The following is a 20613-nucleotide window of genomic DNA, read 5'->3' as shown; positions in this document are numbered from 1 at the left end:
ACTATAATTTGTAACACAGGCGAAAAATGAAAAAAGTACCTAGCTTTCCTAGTAAATGCTGATTTTTGCTGTGAGATTTTATTGCTTGAATGAAGGGCTAACCTTATTTTCTTCCTTAATAGCCCCAAGCTTCATCTACTTGTTTTCTTTCTCTTTGCAAGTAGGAAAGTAAATATTAAATTGATTATCTGTATAAATATTTAATGATGGCCATGTAGTAAAAGCAATAAGGTGATTTAAATTCCTGTTTTCTATAGGAACTGCAGTTAAAAACAGAACAGAAAGATCTAAAACTGAAAGCTGAGGACCTTGATGCGTTTAAGGTGAAAAAGAGAAAAGGTTCATTTGGAAGTATAGACCAACTCCAGGTTTGTCAATTCTATTTAGTGTTTCCTGGTTTCTTTTCGATTTGATGATTGTCTAAGTAGAGGTAAAAAGAGGTGGACTCTAAATGAAATCTTCAAACACTAGACTTTGCCACTGGAGTACAAAATTTCTAATATTTCTCCTGAAACATTTCTGTTATTAAAAATTAATTTCTTATCCAGAAATTTGCTGTACTTTTGTTTTGTTTTGAATTTATTTATTTTAAATTGAAAGATAATTGCTTTACAGTATTGTGTTGGTTTCTACCAAACATCAACATGAATGCTGTATTCTTACTTCAGTAGAAATGAGTTTATTTGAATGTTGTGAAATGTAAACATGAAAACTAGATTGTGTTTATCCTTATGTCAAGACTGGTTTATTCCTCTGGAAACAGATATATTTCTAACAAAAAGAGCTCTGTACTCAAATACAACCAAATTGTATATGTACCATATATCATATATTAAAAAGCTATTGTCTAAATGCCACATTTAAAAAATGAAATTAATAAATTAATATCAAAGTTCCAAGAAATAAAATTTTATGTAAATTAGGAATCACAGTACTAAAAGTCTTAAAAATTACTGTACTTAAAACTAACTACCCTCAAATGCAAATGCATCAACCTAATTCTGAAAATTTTATTTGCTCTTCTTAAGTCTTATATATTAATATTTTAACAGTAAGATTTAGGACATGCATGTGTTCTCAGTTAGTTTACTAGTGCTTTTTAGAAATTAGTTAAAGAGCTTTCTCTCTGACATGCCTGGTAATATTATTTCTGGGTGGAAGGGTATGTGGAGGAGTAGCAGAGGTAGGAAAGCATAGAATAGTTAGCGCCGCTTTACAAAATGTTAAGAATCTAAATTTAAATGAATACAATAATAGGTTCTCACAGCCTGCATTGACTTTATTGGGTTAAAATAATAATAAACAAACAAAAAAAACCTTCCTGCTTTTTAGTGTTCTAAAACAACATTTTCCAGAATTTGACTCTAAAGATTGTAAATTAATCAATATGACTATCCAAAAAGCTTATAATAGGACCTTGTTTTGATATGAAACTCTTTTATAAGAAGAAAGTATTTAAAATTGGCACTGTGTGGTAGGACTATTTACTGTAAGAGAGAAGAGACAAAGTAAGAAATTTTCAGAAAACTAACTAAGATACTGTGAATTGCACAGATCATAACTTTATTATTTCCAGCGCAGGAAAATTCATTCATTTATTATTGTTTCTCTAAAACACCTATTATGTTAGCAGACTGCTACCCAATCCTCAAGGGCTTCCCTGGACCTGGCGGGCTACAGTCCATGGGGACGCAGAGTGTCCAACGCGACTGAGTGACTAAGCACAGCACAGCACCCAGTCCTCAAAGCACAGCTAAAGTATTGCCTACTCTGAGGCAGGCATTGATGTTACTTCCATTTCTCAGATAGAACCGATCCCACCCTCCATTTTGGCATACATATACCTAGGAATTAGCTGTATACAGCTTTTATTATCAACAATCATCATTTTTTGGTTTCTCTTTTATTGGAATGGAGCTTACAGAAGATCTCTTACTTAACTTTCAAACCCCACTCAGTCAAGAAATGTTTGTAGAATATGTTTTAGTTGCTAGTCTTCATAGGGTCTCGTGTGGCGTTTCTAAGATAGAGCTGGATATAACAAAACTAAAGTATTTCTGTCATTGTTCTGGGATATCCTTACTGTTCTAGTAATTGTAGAGCTGCCATTTAAGGGTTTAGCATTATTCACATGTGCTGTTGCTTATAGGACCATACTGTCTAGGTCTGGATGAAAAACTACAGAGCCCTGGACTCTGGATCTCACTTTGCCTTGGCCACTTTGCTCATTTTTTCTCGTGCATATTCACTGTCTTATTGTCTTAATACAGATTTCTGGGAACAGGTTTTTTTTTAATCAAGTTTGAGAAGAACTGGAAAATAATACTGTATTGATTTGTTTTCTTGTTATTTAGGAAGCATTGCCTCATTACTCTGTCCCAGTGCAGGTGGGCACTTGGTAGAGTCCATCTTGGACAGTTATTCCACTCACATTTTTGTTTGTACTTATTTCTAGGTACCCTTAGCTCAAGATAATACTGAGATGCTTGTTTTGAAAATCTTTACAGCGCAATTTATTTTGTAATTATTTGATGTTGACAGGTTACAATGCAGAGTAGATTTTCATGCCTTATCACCTATGTCTTTCCACTATGGCTATTCATTTAGTCACCTCCTTGGTTAATTGAATCAGAAATTCATTCAGTCATTCATATAACATTCTATTGAGAGTCAATCATAGGCAAGGCAGTATAGCAGGCACTGGGGCTAGAGAGGCAAAAAGCTTTGTCCCTGCAGTCAGGGAGAATGAATGAGCAAGGAGCTCATTCATTAGTGCTGAGATGGAGGTAAGCGCCTCTGGAACACATAAGATTTCCAACGTGTTCTCAGAACTGACCCTCAGTATATATAAAGAAAATTGACAGCCTTAAAAATCCCAGACTCAAGCATTTTCAAGGAATAAATTTGAACTCCTTATAAAACAACAAAGGAAGATGTTAACTTAGAACCACTTCTTGACAGTTTTGGACAGATACTGTTTTGTTATTCTCACTGTTCATTTACGGTGTTCCAGATAGCTTTTAAATGTTCATTTAAGGTGTTTAGTTAGTCTGAAGCTATATTATTACCATATAAATTTTATGGTGAAGAAAAACAAATTGTAACATTTCTTTGGACTTTTAATGTAGAAATTGGATAAACAAAAGAAATGGTTAGATGAAGAAGTAGAGAAAGTTCTGAATCAACGCCAAGAATTAGAGGAGCTGGAAGAAGACTTAAAGAAACGGGAGGCCATAGTTTCAAAGAAGGAGGCCCTGTTACAGGAGAAGAGCCACCTGGAAAGTAAGAAGTTGCGATCTAGTCAGGTATTCTATTTAATATGCTCTTTGACTCTGGTTGTAAGCCATATAAATTGAGATTTATTTTTCTATAAGGTAAATCAAACCACTGTGAAGTTAGAAACCAAAAGAAAACTTTTCTGGTTTTCAGTGTATTTGGCTTATTAGTGCTTATTTAATGACCATCAGTAAAATCTATTGGCAGTTTTGAAGTAAAATGTTCAGTGTTCTACCAAGTATGAGTTATCTATTATTAACTTTTGGTGATATTTAAAAAATTGTAGTGTGTTATACATAACATAAAATTTACCATTTTGACCTTTTTACAGTGTACAGTTCATCAGCATTAATTATATTCAGTGTTTACAACATCACTATTATCTATTTCCAAACCTTTTATTATCCCAAACAGAAACTATGAAACCATTTAGAATAACTTGCTTGCCATTTCCTATGGAAGCCTTAGTGGATATTTTAAAAATAATCTGTACCATTAGAGAGTGAACATTGGGTGAAGGTTGAGTGAACATTGGTAATCTGGAAGAACAGACTTGAAAATGATCCAACTATACTACTACTCCTTGGAAGAAAAGTTATGAGCAACCTAGATAGCATATTCAAAAGCAGAGACATTACTTTGCCGACTAAGGTCCGTCTAGTCAAGGGTATGGTTTTTCCTAAGGTCATGTATGGATGTGAGAGTTGGACTGTGAAGAAGGCTGAGCATCAAAGAATTGATGTGTTTGAACTGTGATGTTGGAGAAGACTCTTGAGAGTCCCTTGGACTGCAAGGAGATCCAACCAGTCCATTCTGAAGGAGATCAGCCCTGGGATTTCTTTGGAAGGAATGATGTTAAAGCTGAAACTCCAGTACTTTGGCCACCTCATGCGAACAGTTGACTCATTGGAAAAGACTTTGATGCTGGGAGGGATTGGGGTCAGGAGGAGAAGGGGACGACAGAGGATGAGATGTCTGGATGGCATCACGGACTCGATGGACGTGAGTCTGAGTGAACTGCGGGAGTTGGTGATGGACAGGGAGGCCTGGCATGCTGAGATTCATGGGGTCGCAAAGAGTCGGCATGACTGAGCGACTGAACTGAACTGATACTACTACTTACAATTCCTACAAAAGAAAGAAGACTTTGTATAATACAGATTTGTTTATTTTTCTACTTATAAAGAAGTATCTTTACAAAAGTATTGAGTATCTTTACAAAAATTTTTGTTGTAGGACTTGGGTTTTATGAGCCATTCAGATAAGTGGTTTTATGAAGGACTTTGCCTCAGTTTCAGGTTTTGAAAAATGACTGTAGAAGTATTATAAGGACCAGGAGAAGTTTTTTTAATAATAGCAGTAGCAACAGTAGCATCTGAAAATAAAGCTGACTTGCCCTAGCCTTTAAGAAAACTTTCTCTACAAAGAGAAAGACAAATCCCATATGATATCACTTGTATGTGGGATCTAAAATATGGCACAAATGAACCTGTTTATAAAACAGAAACAGACTCACAGACTTGTGTTTGCCAAGGGAGAGTCGGGGAGGGATGGACTTGGAGTTTGGGGTTGGTAGATCCCAGCTATTACATTAGAATGGATAAACAACAAGATCCTAATGTATAGCCCAGGGAACTATATTCAATGTCCTGTGATAAACCATTATGGAATATATAAAACATAATGTATATATGTATATAACTGAGTCACTGTACAGCAGAGATTGGCACAACATTGTAAATCAATTATACTTCAATTTTTAAAAATTGTAAAAAAAGACTTTCTGCACAACGTTTGCCTCCAGCTGACCTTGAGTCTGAGGTCAGTCGTGGAATCATGGAATAAGCTCTGCCTCTTTATTAAAAAACCTGCCTTTCATCCAGCATAGATGTACCACTAGGTCTGGGGTGATTTTTTGACATGTTCTTAACTTCTCCACCTTAGTGTAACATGTGAACAAGATCTGCACTTAACCTCTGCTCTGTCTTCTGTTTCCCAAACATGTCAAGATAGCTTTTAGCAGCAGGCTATTGGACATTGGGGTAGGGGTAGCTCTTCTATCCAGCCTAGTTGCTGGTGCTCCATCCAGGTAACTTGTCCACACTGGCTGTCAGGGTCAGGTTTTAGAAGCTGCCCACCTTCCCGCAAAAAAGAAACATGTAATGACAGCAAAGAGGATTTACAAATCAGTGTATCAAGTGAATAAACAGAAGAAAATACCTGGGACCTTTATGATATGTTCTGTATCAAAAAAGAAAAAAATAGAAAAAGAAAGGAGTGAGAAGGAAACTCTTATTCCTGAAATACATTTACTTTATGATGCAGGAAGAGCAAAGAAAAGAAAGTAGATGTTTTCTAGTTTCAACGAGATGTAATATTTAGGAAGTAAGAACATACTGAGGTAAGCATAGAGTGCAAATAAATGAAACCCACGGTGAAGTGAAGTCAAGTCGCTCAGTTGTGTCTGACTCTTTGTGACCCCGTGGACTGTAGCCCACCAGGCTCCTCCATCCATGGGATTCTCCAGGCAAGAGTACTGGAGTGGGTTGCCATTTCCTTCTCCAGGGGATCTTCCCGACCCAGGGATCGAACCCAGGTCTTCTGCATTGTAGGCAGATGCTTTAACCTCTGAACCACCAGGGAAGCCAGTAGATCATAGCAAAATTGATTCTTTGAAGATAGTTTTAATTAAACTGAAGAGAAACTTGAGACATATTTCAGGGTTCTTTTTGAACAAAGGATATTACAAAAGATAAAACAAAGCATATTACATATTTTTTCAGTATTTAAGAAATACTATAAGATACGATTGTATCCATTTCAGACAAGAAACACAGTATAAAAAAGCCTATATTAAGGCTTCCCTGGTGGCTCATTGGTAAAGAATCCACCTGCCAATGCAGTAGACACAGGTTCGATCCCTGGTCCAGGAAAATCCTACATGCCGTGGAGCAACTAAGCCTGTGTGCCACAACTACTGAACCTGTACCCCATAGCCCATGAACTTCAACTTCTGCAGCCCACATGCTAAAGCCTGTGCTCCACGACAAGAGAAGCCACTGCAATGAGAAACCCTCACTCCACAGCTAGAGTGGCCTGCTTTCGCTACAACTAGAGGAAAGTCCATTCAGCAATAAAGACCCAGCACAGCCAAAAGTAAATTTTTAAAAAATTTATCTTAAAAAGTCTAAATTCATACCATATACAAATAAAATGAATCAAAGACCTAAATGTAAGTGCTAAAACTATAAACATCTTAGAAAGAAACATAAGTATAATTTTTTGTGACCTTAGGTTAAGCAGTGGTTTATTGAATATTACACCTAAAACACAAACAACAGAAAAAATTAGATAAATTGGACTTCATCAATATTAAAAGCATTTGTAATGTAAAGAACACCATCCAGAAACTGAAAAGATAACCCATAGAATGGGAGAAGGTGTTTGTACATCATTAAGTCTGTATTTAGAACAGATGTAGAACTCTTTAAAAGCTCAGTGATAAAAAGGCAACCCAGTTTAAAAATGGGCAAAGGATTCAGATAGAAATTTCTCCAGAGATTTGTGAATGGCCAGTAAGCACGTTGAAAGATGCTCAGCATCATAGCCATCTGGTAAATGCAAATCAAGATTTAAATGAGATACTGCTTCATACCCACTAGGATGATTATGATCAGAAAAATAATTTTAGTGAGGGTGTGAAGGAATTGGAACGCTTACGCATTGCTGGTGGGATTGTAAAATGGTGCAGTTACTTTGGATAACATGTTGAACATAGAATTACCAAATGACCTAGCATCCACTCCTAGGTGTACATTCAAATCAAGTGAAGACATAAGGGCACACAAAACCTTGTACAGGAATATTCAAAACAGTATTATTCATAATAGTAAAAAAATGAAAGCAACCCAGCGTCCTTCAACTGACAATGTGTAAACGAAATGTGGTACACATTCATATAACGGAATATTATTCAACAGTAGAAAGGAATGAAGCACTGATACGTGCTACAACATGGATGAACTCTGAAAACATTATGTTAAGTGAAAGAAGTCAGTCATAGTAGACAGTTTAATAGAGACAGAAAGTAGAATACTGGGTACTTAGAACTGGATCAGGGCTTGGCGAGGAAGTAGAGTGAGTGCTAGTGGGCATAGAGTTTCTTCTGAGAGACTGATGAAAATGTTCTAAGATTGATTATGGTGATGGTTGCACAAGTTTGCAAATATACTTAAAACCATCGAATTATACATTTTAAATCGATGTATATGAACTATATTTTAGTAAAGCTATTACTGAAAAAAACCTATAAACACATAAAGGGAAAAAATAGTAGGGGAGATGACAGAAGACAAAAGGTTACCCAAAAAATGTAAGCTGGAAAGGAGATAGATAAGTGGTTACTTTCTTAGCAGAACAGAAAAAGCTGAAATCCAAGTGCCTAGATGAGGGATACCAGTGAGAGTCAAGCCTTTATCTTTAGCTTTCTTAGTAACAGCTTCACAAGCTATAATTCACATAAACATGAAAAAAAAAAACCTCAGAAATGAAGGGACCATGAATTTTAGAAGGGAGGAGTGAGGCTTGAGAATGAAAACAGGGCATGGTTGGGAAACCATCCTTTTCTAATTCTGGACTAAATGATTTATTTTCTGAAGATTGAGCCAAGTACAGCAGAGGGCTGGGGTAAGTCAAAATAAACAGGGAATGAATGAAAGTCTGAATCCTGAGATATCCATTCCCTAACCCCTTCATACATCCCTAAATGCAGGCAGCCAGACTTATACTTCCCAGCAGAAGATTGGTAGATTTTTCTGAAACAGTCCCAGGAAAAAATACCCTAAAAATTTACATTTGGGAGCCCCCAACTAAGTGTCCAGGTTCCACGTATATCCTACTGTCATAAATCTTAACCCACCACAGTATCAGCATTTTAATACCTGACTCTTAAGTATGATGGAGATCTCAGGAATGCTACTAACATTAAAGATGGAGGCCAAAACAAAAGAAAAAAAAAGAAGAAGAAGGTGATCAGAGAAATTAGAGATAGAACAAGGAGTTGAAAAAACTTTAAAAATCTTACTGTGCTCAAGGTGGTAAAAGCTGATACTCCCATCCATAAAGCAAGAATTGCAGGCTGTAAAAAACACGAAAGAACTTTTAGAAATTAAAAGCTCTGAAGGATAATGTTAAGAAACATCTCAGAAAGTAAATAGGAAATAAGAGGAATAAAATTTAATTAACAGATAAACCCACAAAGTCCATCATCCAAGTAACAGGAATTCCAGAAAGATAAAACAGAGGAAACAGGGGAAGAGGAGATTATCAAAGACATAATACAAAAAATTGCCAACACTGAAGATATGAAACTCTGGGTTGAAATAGTTTATCAAGGGCATAGCAAAGACTACCAAAAGCATATCATTGTATAAATCTTGAGAGTCAGAATGGCACTAGAGTGCTCAACCTTCTTCATTAGAAGACGTGAAGCAGTCTTAAAACTCATAAGGAAAATGGTATCCAAACAAATATTCTCTTTTTAGACTAATATAAATTAAATGGGAAGGCAGAATACAGATATTTTCAGGTAAAAAAAATTATCTATAACCCAACCTGTCTCATGAAACTACTAGAGGATGTGCTCCTTAAAATGAGGATACAAGCTATGGAAAAGAAAGACTTGGGACCCAGAAAATGTGCTCTAACTGGAAATTTTCAATAGTACCAAAGGAAGTCCAGGAACAACTATAGTCTAGTTTGGAGCAGGAGGATGGAGACTCTAGGCAAAATGTTTCCAGAAGAGAAGAGAATGAAAATATTCCCTGATTAAGTTTTGATTAACTGAAAAAATAATGTTGAGAGGAATTTTATAGTTCTATTGGAAAAGAAGTAGTTACAAGGTAACCAAAAAAAACTGTTCCAGATGGAAATATGATAATTTTGTCCTAGATAGTTCAGTTATGAATAATATTTACAAAGTCATGTAAACTATTGATTTAAATAAAAACTGTAATACAACTTAAGTTGGGAGAATATAAGGAGGGGAAATACAGACAAGGAGGCATAAGAGTGCTAAATCTTATCTTTCATAATAGACAACCAGTAGACAGTATCTAAAATTGGTAATGTTATTTAGAAACATGGACATAAACCAGAAGAAATAGCTTGAAAGATTAAAGACGGTCATTTCTAGGGAGCAGGAATCAGAGAAAGGGTGGCGTAGGAGACTACTTTTTAAAAAAATTATAAACCTTATGGTGGTATATACATGTAATTATTTTGATGAGATACCAAGACCAGGCACAGCCAAATAAATAATAATAACTTTTTTTTTAAATCTCCATTTAAAAAAGACATCAACTTAAGACTTAGAAAATGAAGCCCGCCCCCCCCCCCCAAAAAAAATCCATGGGAGAAAATAATAATGTAAGAGCTAAAAATATGTCCACATAGTAGTTTTCTCTCTGTTTTTTCCTAATTTATTTAGGAAAAAGTCTGTATGTCTAATAACTGACCTTAGGGTGTCTGGTTGATTATCTTTTTAGGCTTTGAACACAGACAGTTTAAAAATATCAACTCGCCTGAGCTTGTTGGACCAAGAGTTGTCTGAAAAGAATGTGCAGCTCCAGAGCAGCACAGCTGAGGAGAAAATAAAGATTTCAGAACAAGTACAGGCCCTCCAGAGAGAAAAGGATCAGCTGCAGAGACAAAGAAACAGCGTGGATGAGAAACTTAAAAATGGTACCGTGTTGTCACCTGAAGTAAGTCAGTATGCTTTGGAACTGGAAGTACTCTATGACGGATCACTTGGATGATTTCCTTCACCTTTGCTACCCAAACATAAAAATGATAAACCTGATTAACTTTGTTTCCTTGAGACTTTGTCAGATGTACTGAGTTTCCTTGTCACCTGTTTGGTGCCATAAGCAAGGCTTGACTGGAGACTGTGATGTCCTCTCATGGAGGTCCATGAATGTGGCCCCTTCCTAGCATTGCCAGGGATAGGGAGACTCACAGTTGCCTTGAGTATGGCCTTTCTCAGCTGAGGTTTTCACAGAACACAGAAAATGATTTGAGGGACTCTTTTTCTCATTTCTTCTAAAGAAGGTACCTTTTCTTTATGCATCTTTCTTGGGTGATACTTGGTAATTCATCATCTATAACAAAGGCCTAGAGCATTAAGGGTTAATTGTTTTAGAAAGTACAGGAGCATTGTTCCACACTAAGTCCTAGCCAAGTAAATATGCAAAATTCAGCCCCCAGTAGAAATACCTTTTAGGAGTTTTCATTTAGGGGAACATGTGGCTTCTCTTCATCATTATTTTAACTATGTAAAAGATGTTGCATTTATTGGCTACCAAATTGTCACAGACTTTGTCTTTCTTCAAAATTTTATTTCAGTTGGCAGTGGTAACCATAACTTATTATTTTATCAGACAAAGATGAACTTTTGAGCCTGGATTTTCTCTGCAAATATTTATGGTCAATGTCCAAAGTAAGGGAAAGTTACTAACAAAAAGTAAGTGGCTGGGAATCACCTTGCTGTATCTCTGTAGTGTTTTAGATTTGAGCAAGTATGAGAAGAAGTTGAAGGGCTGATTAAGAAGGAACAGGGGAGAGGGTTTAATAACATTATTGTTCATTGAGTTGATGAAAGAAAGACAAACTTGACTGGAGGTTATGTGACATCATGAGCTTCTACTGCCCTATTTTATAACTTAATTTGGGTAGCTTTGCCAGAATGAGGTTTTCCCCTCAAGGCTGTCAAAGTCAACCCCCAGTTCTGCAGATCTAAAGGTCTGAGAGGCTAAAATTCAGCAAAACGTTTGAGTATTTAAGGAATTCTTGAGTGCCCAGGACAGTTCCTGGGCCCTATGGAAGAAACAAAAAAGTGGAAAACATTTTGCTTCTCTTGAGGAATTCTACTCCATCTGAGGAGAAGAGACAGAGAGTTGATAAAACTCTACATCTTGATGAATATAAAAATCAAGTTATAGATAATGTAATAAAGCTATGTTGTTGTTGTTGTTTAGTACTAAGTCATGCGCGAATCTTTTGCAACCGCATAGCCTGTGGCCCGCCAGACTCCTCTGTCCGTGGAATTTCCCAGGCAAGAATACTGGAGTGGGTTGCCACTTCCTTCTCCAGGGAGTCTTCCTCACCCAGGGATCAAATCCACATCTCCTCATTGGCAGGCAGATTCTTTATCACTGAGCCACCAGGGAAACCTAATAAAGCTATACTTAATACATTATTTATCCAAAGCAATGCAGTGATCATTTGGTGGAAGATTGAATTAAGGCAGCATTGGTGAATCAGAATCTTGAGCTGGATTATGAAAAACATGGTATGTATTGATAGATATAAGAAAGAAGGTCATTTTAGATAGAACACTGTTAAATAAGGCATAGAGATAGGAATGAGCAAATTATGTTTGCAGAGTGGTAGAGTGTCCATTTTTAATTTTTATTTATTTTTTAATGCAATTTTTAAAGGTACAGTTACTATAAAATATTGGCTATATTCCCTGTGTAGTATAATATATCCTTGTAGCCTGTCTTACTCCCAGTTGATTGTACCTCCCACTCCCCAACCCCTATTATGTGCCCTGCCACTGGTAACCACTATGTTGTTCTCTGTATCTGTGAGTCTGTTTCTTTTTTTGCTGTTATATTCACTAGTTTGTTGTAAGTTTTAGATTCTACGTATAAGTGATACAGCATTTGTCTTTCTCTGTCTGACTTACTTACTATAATGCCCTCCAGGTCCATTCTTGTTGCTGCTGCAAATGGCAAAATTTTGTTTTTATGACCAAGTAGTATTCCGCCACCCCACTCCAGTACTCTTGCCTGGAGAATCCCACGGATGGAGGAGCCTGGTAGGCTGAAGTCCATGGGGTCGCTAAGAGTCGGACATGACTGAGCGACTTCCCTTTCACTTTTCACTTTCATGCACTGGAGAAGGAAATGGCAACCCACTCCAGTGTTCTTGCCTGGAGAATCCCAGGGACGAGGGAGCCTGGTAGGCTGCTGTCTGTGGGGTCTCACAGAGTTGGACACGACTGAAGCGACTTAGCAGCAGCAGTATTTCTTTGTGTATATATACCACATCTTTATCCATTCATCTATTGATGGACACTTAGGTCGCTTCCATACCTTGGCAGTTGTAAATAAAGCTGCTATGAACATTGAGGTGCATGTATCTTTGCAAATTAGTTTATCTTCCCAGATATGTACCCAGGAGTAGAATTGCTGGGTCATATAGTAGTTCTTTTTTAGTGTTTTGAGAACCCTCCGTACTGTTTTCCACAGTGGCTGTAACCAATTTACATTCCCACCAACTGTGTATGAGAATTCACTTTTCTTCATATCCTCACCAACATTTGTTATTTGATGATGGCCATTCTGACAGGTGTGTATCACACTGTGGTTTTTTATTTGCATTTCCCTGATGACTAGTGATGTTGAATATCTTCTCATATACCTGTTGGCCATATGCAGTTCTAGAGGGTCAGTTCTTATCTTCAAGAAACATTTGAGTTTCTATTTTATGAGGAATTCTGTAACTAAAAACGCTGTAATGTTTTGTGGTGAAAATACAGCACAATGCAAGATACTTATTTGGCAGCCACCATGGATTGGTTTGAGGGAAGGGTAGAACAATGGTAATGTCCATTAGACCCAAGAGCTAGTAAGATCTTAGAATATGACGAAGTCCAAGTTATACTATTTCATTTAAAATGAGTGATTTCTATTGTATTATATCTAGGAAGAACATGTTCTTTTCCAACTTGAAGAAGGGATTGAAGCTTTGGAAGCCGCAATTGAATACAAGAATGAAAGTATCCAGAGTCGCCAGAACTTGCTCAGAGCTTCATTTCAAAACCTCTCTCGTAGTGAAGCAAATGTCTTAGAAAGACTAATTTGCCTGAGTCCTGTTGAGATTAGAGCTGTTCTTTTCAGATATTTCAATAAGGTTTGTTTTTCAGGGACAGAGGGTTTTCTTATAAATAGGGATCAAGATGGGTACACAGCTCACATATATGCAGACTTTACAGTACTGAATGTTGTCATCTGAAATCTTTGTGCTTATCCAAGTATTGTAGGCCTAAATTTTAGTGAGGTTCTTAAAATTGAAGGGTCACTTGAAAGGAGGATGCTTTTTGAAATAGTTTTAAAATCCAAAGAATTTAATCCATATATTCTTCAGGCACTATTAGTTGGATGTTTTCTAGATTTGGTTGTTCCTACTTAGCATTCATGAAAAATCAAGGGACCCTCCAGGTTTGGATTCCCTTTCCTTCATTGCTGGGTAGGGGTACCTATACTTTCTCATCATATTCTATGAACTGAAATAGAGATGAAATGGTACATCAGTGACAAAGGTAGTGATCGATTTTAGCATTAACCTGGGTGTGCTTAATATAAATTAAGGTATTTTATACAGATTTGACAGTTTACTGATTTCATAACATTGAAAATTCATAACATTGAAAATTATATCCGTCTTTTCTCCAGTGTCTTCTCATAATATATATATTATGAAATGTTAAGCAAGTAAATTACTTTTTTCTCTGAAAAATATATTCAGTTTAAGATAATATACAATTAATGAAAAATAAAACACTGAAGTTTTAAAATAAAGTTCTAATTCTGTGAGACACGTGAAATAAAGATGAACAAATTAATAGAAGTGTTATACACAGCCCTCCTCTTGGATAATGATTATCAGAATGATTATACTTCTATCATTGATGTGAGTGCATCCCATCACTGGGTGTTTGGAGGGCAGAAATAATGGTACATATTGTCTGAGGCTTTGATACAGATAACTCTTTTGTGGTGGTCTTAGTGCAAGGGCCAAGGTCAGTGGATTTTTCTAATCTTAAGAACCCTTGATAGAAATTAGTATTTTTCTAAAGAGAAGGTCTTTACATTATTAAGAAGTACTGTGACACAGATATTGTCTGAAGTGTTTTTACTTTATATCAGTGCAGAGAGGAACCCACTGGACTAAAAAGTACAGTCTCAGGCCAAACTCTATTTACAGCTGAAAAAATTTTGTCACTTATTTATAACATTCGCTTTGGAGTTAAAAATGAGAATAATCTAGATGTTACAAGAGTCTTTAGAATTCTTAGATATTTTTTTAGACTGGGAAAATAGTTATAGGATTACAAAGGTAAACTACAAAGATTATGTCTAAGAAATGATGGAGGGGTGATGGTTAGACCAACATTACATTTATTTATTTATTTATTTTGGGAATGTATTTATTTATTTTAATTGGAGGTTAATTACTTTGCAATATTGTATTGGTTTTGCCATACATCAACATGAATTCACCACAGGTATATATTTAAAATGAAGTTGTTACCAGTTCAGAATCCCAACAAATTAAAAAGGCTGTTAGGTTATTTTGTGGGTTTGTTACAAAGCATTTGCCTAGTTATACCATGGTGATTAAGGGCGTTCATCTTTATGAAGTCTAAGGAAAAGTAAATTAATCTATTATATTAGGCTGTCTAAGACAGTTAAAAGGTCAAAAAATGTCTTTGCTAGGTGGTTAATTTGCGAGAAGTTGAACGGAAACTAAAGTTACAGAATGAAGAAATTAAAATGAAAGTTCTGGAACGGGATAATGTGGTTCGTGAGTTAGAATCTGCACTGGAACATCTGAAATTTCAGTGTGACCGGAGACTGATCCTCCAGCAAAAAGAACACGAGCAAAAAATGCAGCTGCTGTTACATCATTTCAAAGGTAACTGCCCCTTCTCATCAGCTGTGTGAAGATGATGTAGAGGAGGGGGATCAGGAAAGGAACTGGGTCAGTTAAAGCCTAACATGCATAAATAATTACTACTAACACATGTTTTGTGCTTTGTGTGTTTGGGTCCACATGCTGGGATACCCCTATGGATGTAAGGTACTTCATGCCTGAAATGCCATCTCCTCTGCCTGTCTCCAGCAACACACAGAGAACTGCTGCAATCCTGTTAGTTATTTGTCTAGTTACTATGTAGGAATGTGGGATGACATCTGGCTTGGTGATATATAGCTGAAAAGTTCCCCATTTCTAGGATATTGAACCTTGATATTTAAATCACTTTACCTTTATAAAATTAAAATAATAGGTTCTGTAAGATTTCTGGTTATAGTTCTCCTTTTAGTTATATCAGTTGTAAATTTCATGCATTAAAGATTATAGCTTAGGTCAAAATTAGTCTACCATTGATGGGCACATACTGTTTCTTAGCACATAGTAGTTTAGTTCAGCTGTCAACTGTGGTATGGAAAGACTTGCCATAGCAGTTGGTCTTCACAATACCTGGGCTTATGACTGGTACACACACAGTTCTTATGGCAACAAAATCACTGCCTGGCGATACTTCAGTGCCTGGAATACTTCAGTTCAGGCAGCTTAGCTGTTGAGTCTTCATTCTCGTGAATCTAGAGCTGGAAATGTGGTAAAAGGGATCCGGAAGAAGCAACCCAAGTAAGCAGAAAATTGGAAAATCTATGCATTGGAGTGTTGAGGCAGTCTGCCTGTAAGTTAAATTTTATAACCAATTAATTAGCAACTAGTTGCCTGATGACAGGACTTCCTTGACTGGATTCCATATGTTATTTCATTCAAACACGTTCTCTTTACATCATGTTATTCTGTCTTACATCTCTAAAAGTGATCTTTTAATAGAATTTTTAATATGTTTTTTCAAGTGATTGGCATCTTACAAAAAAGCTCATGCTTTAGCCAAATGAGAACATTTTAAAAATCATTCATTACTATAGCTGGGACAAGTTTTTCATAACTAAGTTGTAACTGAAAATATTTATGTAGGAAACATTCTGTGCAAAATTCTTAAAGAGATGGGAATACCAGGCCACATTACCGGTCTCCTGAGAAACCTATATGGAGGTCAAGAAGCAACAGTTAGAAGTGGACATGGAACAACAGACTGGTTCAAATTGGGAAAGGAGTACGTCAAGGCTGTATATTGTCGCCCTGCTTATTTAACTTATATGCAGAGTACATCATGCAAAATTCTGGGTTGGATGAAGCACAAGCTGGAATCAAGATTGCTGGGAGAAATATCAACAACCTCAGATATGCAGATGATACCACTCTAATGGCAGAAAGTGAAGAGGAACTAAAGAGCCTCTTGATGAGGATGAAAGAGGAGAGTGAAAAAGCTGGCTCAAAATGCAACATTCTGAAAACTAAGATCGTGGCATCTGGTCCATCACTTCATGGCAAACAGGTGGGAAAACAATGGAAACAGTGACAGACTTTATTTTCTTGGGCTGCAAAATCACTGTGGATGGTGACTGCAGCCACGAAATTAAAAGATGCTCCTTGGAAGATAAGCTATGACAAACCTAAACAGCGTATTGAAAAGCAGAGATAATTGCTTTGCCGACAAAGGGGTGGGTCCATATAATCAAAGCTATGATTTTTCCAGTAGTCACGTATGGATGAGTGAGTTGGACCATAAAGAAGGCTGAGTGCCAAAGAATTGATGCTTTTGAATTGTGGTGCTGGCAAAGATTCTCAAGAGTCCCTTGGACAGCAAGGAGATCAATCCTAAAGGAAATCAGCCCTGAATATTCATTGTAAGAAATGATGCTGAAGCTGAAGATCCAATACTTTGGCCACCTGATGCAGAGCTGACTCATTGGAAAAGACCCTGACACTGGGAAAGATTGAAGGCAAAAAAAAGAAGGGGGTGACAGAGGATGAGGTGGTTTAATGGCATCACTGATTTAACAGACATAACTTTGAGCAAACTCTAGGAGATAGTAAAGGACAGGAAGCCTGCATGCTACAGTTTATAGTGTCGCAAAGAGTCAGACACAACTGAGCAACTGAGCACAGGACCATTTTCTAGATTTACCAGCAGGAGAGAGTAGGTCTGAAAGTGTATTCCTGAAGATGAGTAAACTGAATTTTACTGGTTGTAGAACATAACTCAAAGGGGACTGTCGTAAACATGCCTAAATATTAGAAGTTTTAAGTTATATTGTGGCATAAACTAGAGGTTTACTTATGGCTTTTCCCCCTCGTCTCTTTTCCTGGTGATTTTTCCTTTGTAATTTAATCTTTCAGCCTCTTCTGACAGGTTTCTGGTTTTTCTGGTTGTATATTTCTTTTTTATTTTCAAGTTTCTTGGCCACGCCACAAAGCATGTGGGATCTTAGTTCCATTCCATAGTTCCATTCTGAGATCCATTCTTAGTTCCATTCCTTAGTTCCAGGAATGGAACCCACGCCCAGTCTTTTTTTTCTTAAGCTGCTGCTAAAGTCACTTCAGTCGTGTCCGACTCTGTGCGACCCCATAGACGGCAGCCCACCAGGCTCTCCCATCCCTGGGATTCTCCAGGCGAGAACACTGGAGTGGGCTGCCATTTCCTTCTCTGATGCATGAAAGTGAAAAGTGAAAGTGAAGTCGCTCAGTCGGGTCCAACCCTTAGCGACCCCATGGACTGCAGCCTACCAGGCTCTTCCGTCCATAGGATTTGCCAGGCAAGAGTACTGGAGTGGGGTGCCATTGCCTTCTCCATTTTTTTCTTAAAGCATTGCATTTATTTTTAAAATTAATCTGTTTATTTATTTTTGGTTGCACTGGGTTTTTGTTGCTGCACAGGCTTTCTCTGGTTGCGGAGATTAGGGGCTACTCTTCATTGCGATGTGGCAGGCTTCTCATCACGATGGCTTCTGTTGTTGTGGAGCACAGACTCTAGGCGCAGGGGCTTCAGTAGTTGCAGCACACCAGCTCAGTAGTGGCAGCTGACAGGCTCTAGAGCACCTGCTCAGAAGTTGTGGCCATGGTGTTAGTTGCTTCTCGGCATGTGGAATCTTCCTGGACCAAAGATTGAACCCATGTTCCCTGCATTGGCAGATGAATTCCTGTCTACTGTGCTACCAGGGAAGTTCCCTGGTCATATATTTCTTGGGCCTATAAACCTTAGGCTTATGACTTTTATATATCCACAATTCCTGATATAAACTTTTAAGACACTGATGCAGCTGGACAGAGTTCCAAATGTAGACCTTACTTCTGATGTTCTGAGGATAAATTTAGTTAGTAACTACTCAAAAAGTGCTTATGAATTATGAAAAATACGTAGTTTTAAGGGTTAGGATGGGGAAGGGCTCCTCCTACTTTGAAAACATTTTACAGGTAGTAGAATCCATATTGTAGCTGAAAACAAATCCATTCAAGGAACAGATAAACATGTAACATACAGAAATCTCATCTTTTAAATAGAGTCTGGGAGCTCTGTTAGGATTTTCAGTCATTTATTTTAAACTGATTTTAAATGTAATTTTCTGTTTTATAGAGCGAGATGGGGAAGGCATTGTGGAAACTTTAAAAAATTATGAAGATAAAATCCAGCAGCTGGAAAGAGATCTATATTTCTATAAGAAAACCAGCAGAGATCTGAAGAAGAAACTCAAGGAACTGATAGGGGAAGCATTTCGGCGGCAACTAGTACCATCAGAAAGTAAGAAATTTAGCATTACCTATTGCACCAACACCATAGCACGATTTGCCATGGAGCCTCTCTCAACTGATTGGATTATTTAGAATCCTGTCTCTGTAACAAAAATAGTTGTCTAGTCTATGTGTAAGACAGAACCACTGGATAAAAGAATAAAAGAACAAATGTATATGTGTGTAGGAAATGATCATTTATTGGATTGTCTACCATGTACCAGGGATTCGTATATATTTTCTAACTCACTAAAATTCTTAGTTCAGTTCAGTTCAGTCGCTCAGTTGTCTCCGACTCTTTGCAACCCCGTGAATCGCAGCACACCAGGCCTCCCTGTCCATCACCAACTCCCGCAGTTCACTCAGACTCATGTCCATCAAGTCCGTGATGCCATCCAGCCATCTCATCCTCTGTCGTCCCCTTCTCCTCCTGACCCCAATCCCTCCCAGCATCAGAGTCTTTTCCAATGAGTCAACTCCGCATGAGGTGGCCAAAGTACTGGAGTTTCAGCTTTAGCATCATTCCTTCCAAAGAAATCCCAGGGCTGATCTCCTTCAGAATGGACTGGTTGGATCTCCTTGCAGTCCAAGGGACTCTCAAGAGTCTTCTCCAACACCACAGTTCAAAAGCATCAATTCTTCGGCACTCAGCCTTGTTCACAGTCCAACTCTCACATCCATACATGACCACTGGAAAAACCATGGCCTTGACTAGACGGACCTTAGTCGGCAAAGTAATATTTCTGCTTTTGAATATACTATCTAGGTTGGTCATAACTTTTCTTCCAAGGAGTAAGCGTCTTTTAATTTCATGGCTGCAATCACCATCTGCAGTGATTTTGGAGCCCCCAAAAATAAAGTCTGACACTGTTTCCACTGTTTCCCCATCTATTTCCCATGAAGTGATGGGACCGGATGCCATGATCTTCATTTCCTGAATGTTGAGCTTTAAGCCAACTTTTTCGCTCTCCTCTCTCACTAACCCTAAATATAGGATAGCTGTTGTTTTCCTGTTTTATAGGAACTGAAGCCTTCTGATCATCATAAAAAGTAAAATAAATAGAGAATAATAAAGATAAAATAATATTGTATGTATTTCTAAGATCACTCAGGTTTTTCCATATTGTAACCTCTGGAAATTCGAAAATATAATAAAACCATTGTTGAGACTAGGATGTTTTCTTGCATAATTATATGTAGATATGTAGAAATACCACCTTCCTCAATGAAATGATAAAACATGACAAAGAACTTTGCGAAAGCAAAAACTGCCATGAAGGTGATATATCTATGATTAAAACATATTGTCTTTAAGCCCACCAGTAGAAAGCAACCAATATCTCTAAAATAATATATTCTCTTTTTATAAAAAAAATTAGCCTTCCTTTAGAGAAAGTATTCTTCTAATAAGTTAAGAATGGTTTTGAAAGTTGACTTTACAGTCTTTTTTAGAAACACAACTACTTTGTACCTGTAAAGAAAACTATTGGGTTGTTAAAAAAATTTATTCAGGTTTTTCTCTACCAGCTTATGAAAAAACCTGAATGAACTTTTTGCCCAACCCAGTACTTAAAGATGATTACAAGAGGTAAATAGTACACCTGAAACTAATATAATGTTACATATCAATTATATTTCAACTTAAAAGATAATTATAAAAACTGAAACCATAAAAAATAGAGTCCAGTAGAGAATTATATATGTGTATAATGAAAAGATGTGTGCTGAATATATAATGTAAGCAGAATTAACATAGTTTTAAATCTTAAAACTCAGTAATATTTTATTTTTCTGTTGCTGTTATTTTGTTTTTTAATTAATTTATTTATTTTAATTGGAGGC

At 37.0% G+C, this 20613-nt stretch overlaps 1 protein-coding gene across 2 annotated transcripts in view; it reads left to right on the top strand.

Moving 5' to 3' along the window:
* The window catches only part of KIF27 (kinesin family member 27), a 90236-nt gene that overhangs the window by 58859 nt on the left and 10764 nt on the right, over nucleotides 1–20613 (top strand). For both annotated transcript variants that reach the window (XM_018052416.1, XM_018052417.1), the window contains 6 exons: nucleotides 258–368; nucleotides 3129–3305; nucleotides 9822–10037; nucleotides 13045–13251; nucleotides 14838–15036; nucleotides 18617–18781. In XM_018052416.1, coding sequence (XP_017907905.1) covers nucleotides 258–368; nucleotides 3129–3305; nucleotides 9822–10037; nucleotides 13045–13251; nucleotides 14838–15036; nucleotides 18617–18781 — 1075 coding nt within the window. The remainder of the gene's footprint in view (nucleotides 1–257; nucleotides 369–3128; nucleotides 3306–9821; nucleotides 10038–13044; nucleotides 13252–14837; nucleotides 15037–18616; nucleotides 18782–20613) is intronic.

Source organism: Capra hircus, chromosome 8, assembly GCF_001704415.2.
Source record: "Capra hircus breed San Clemente chromosome 8, ASM170441v1, whole genome shotgun sequence".
NCBI classification, from domain to species: domain Eukaryota; kingdom Metazoa; phylum Chordata; class Mammalia; order Artiodactyla; family Bovidae; genus Capra; species Capra hircus.
Note: the sequence above shows the minus strand (reverse complement) of the source record. Positions and strands in the feature narration are given on the sequence as shown.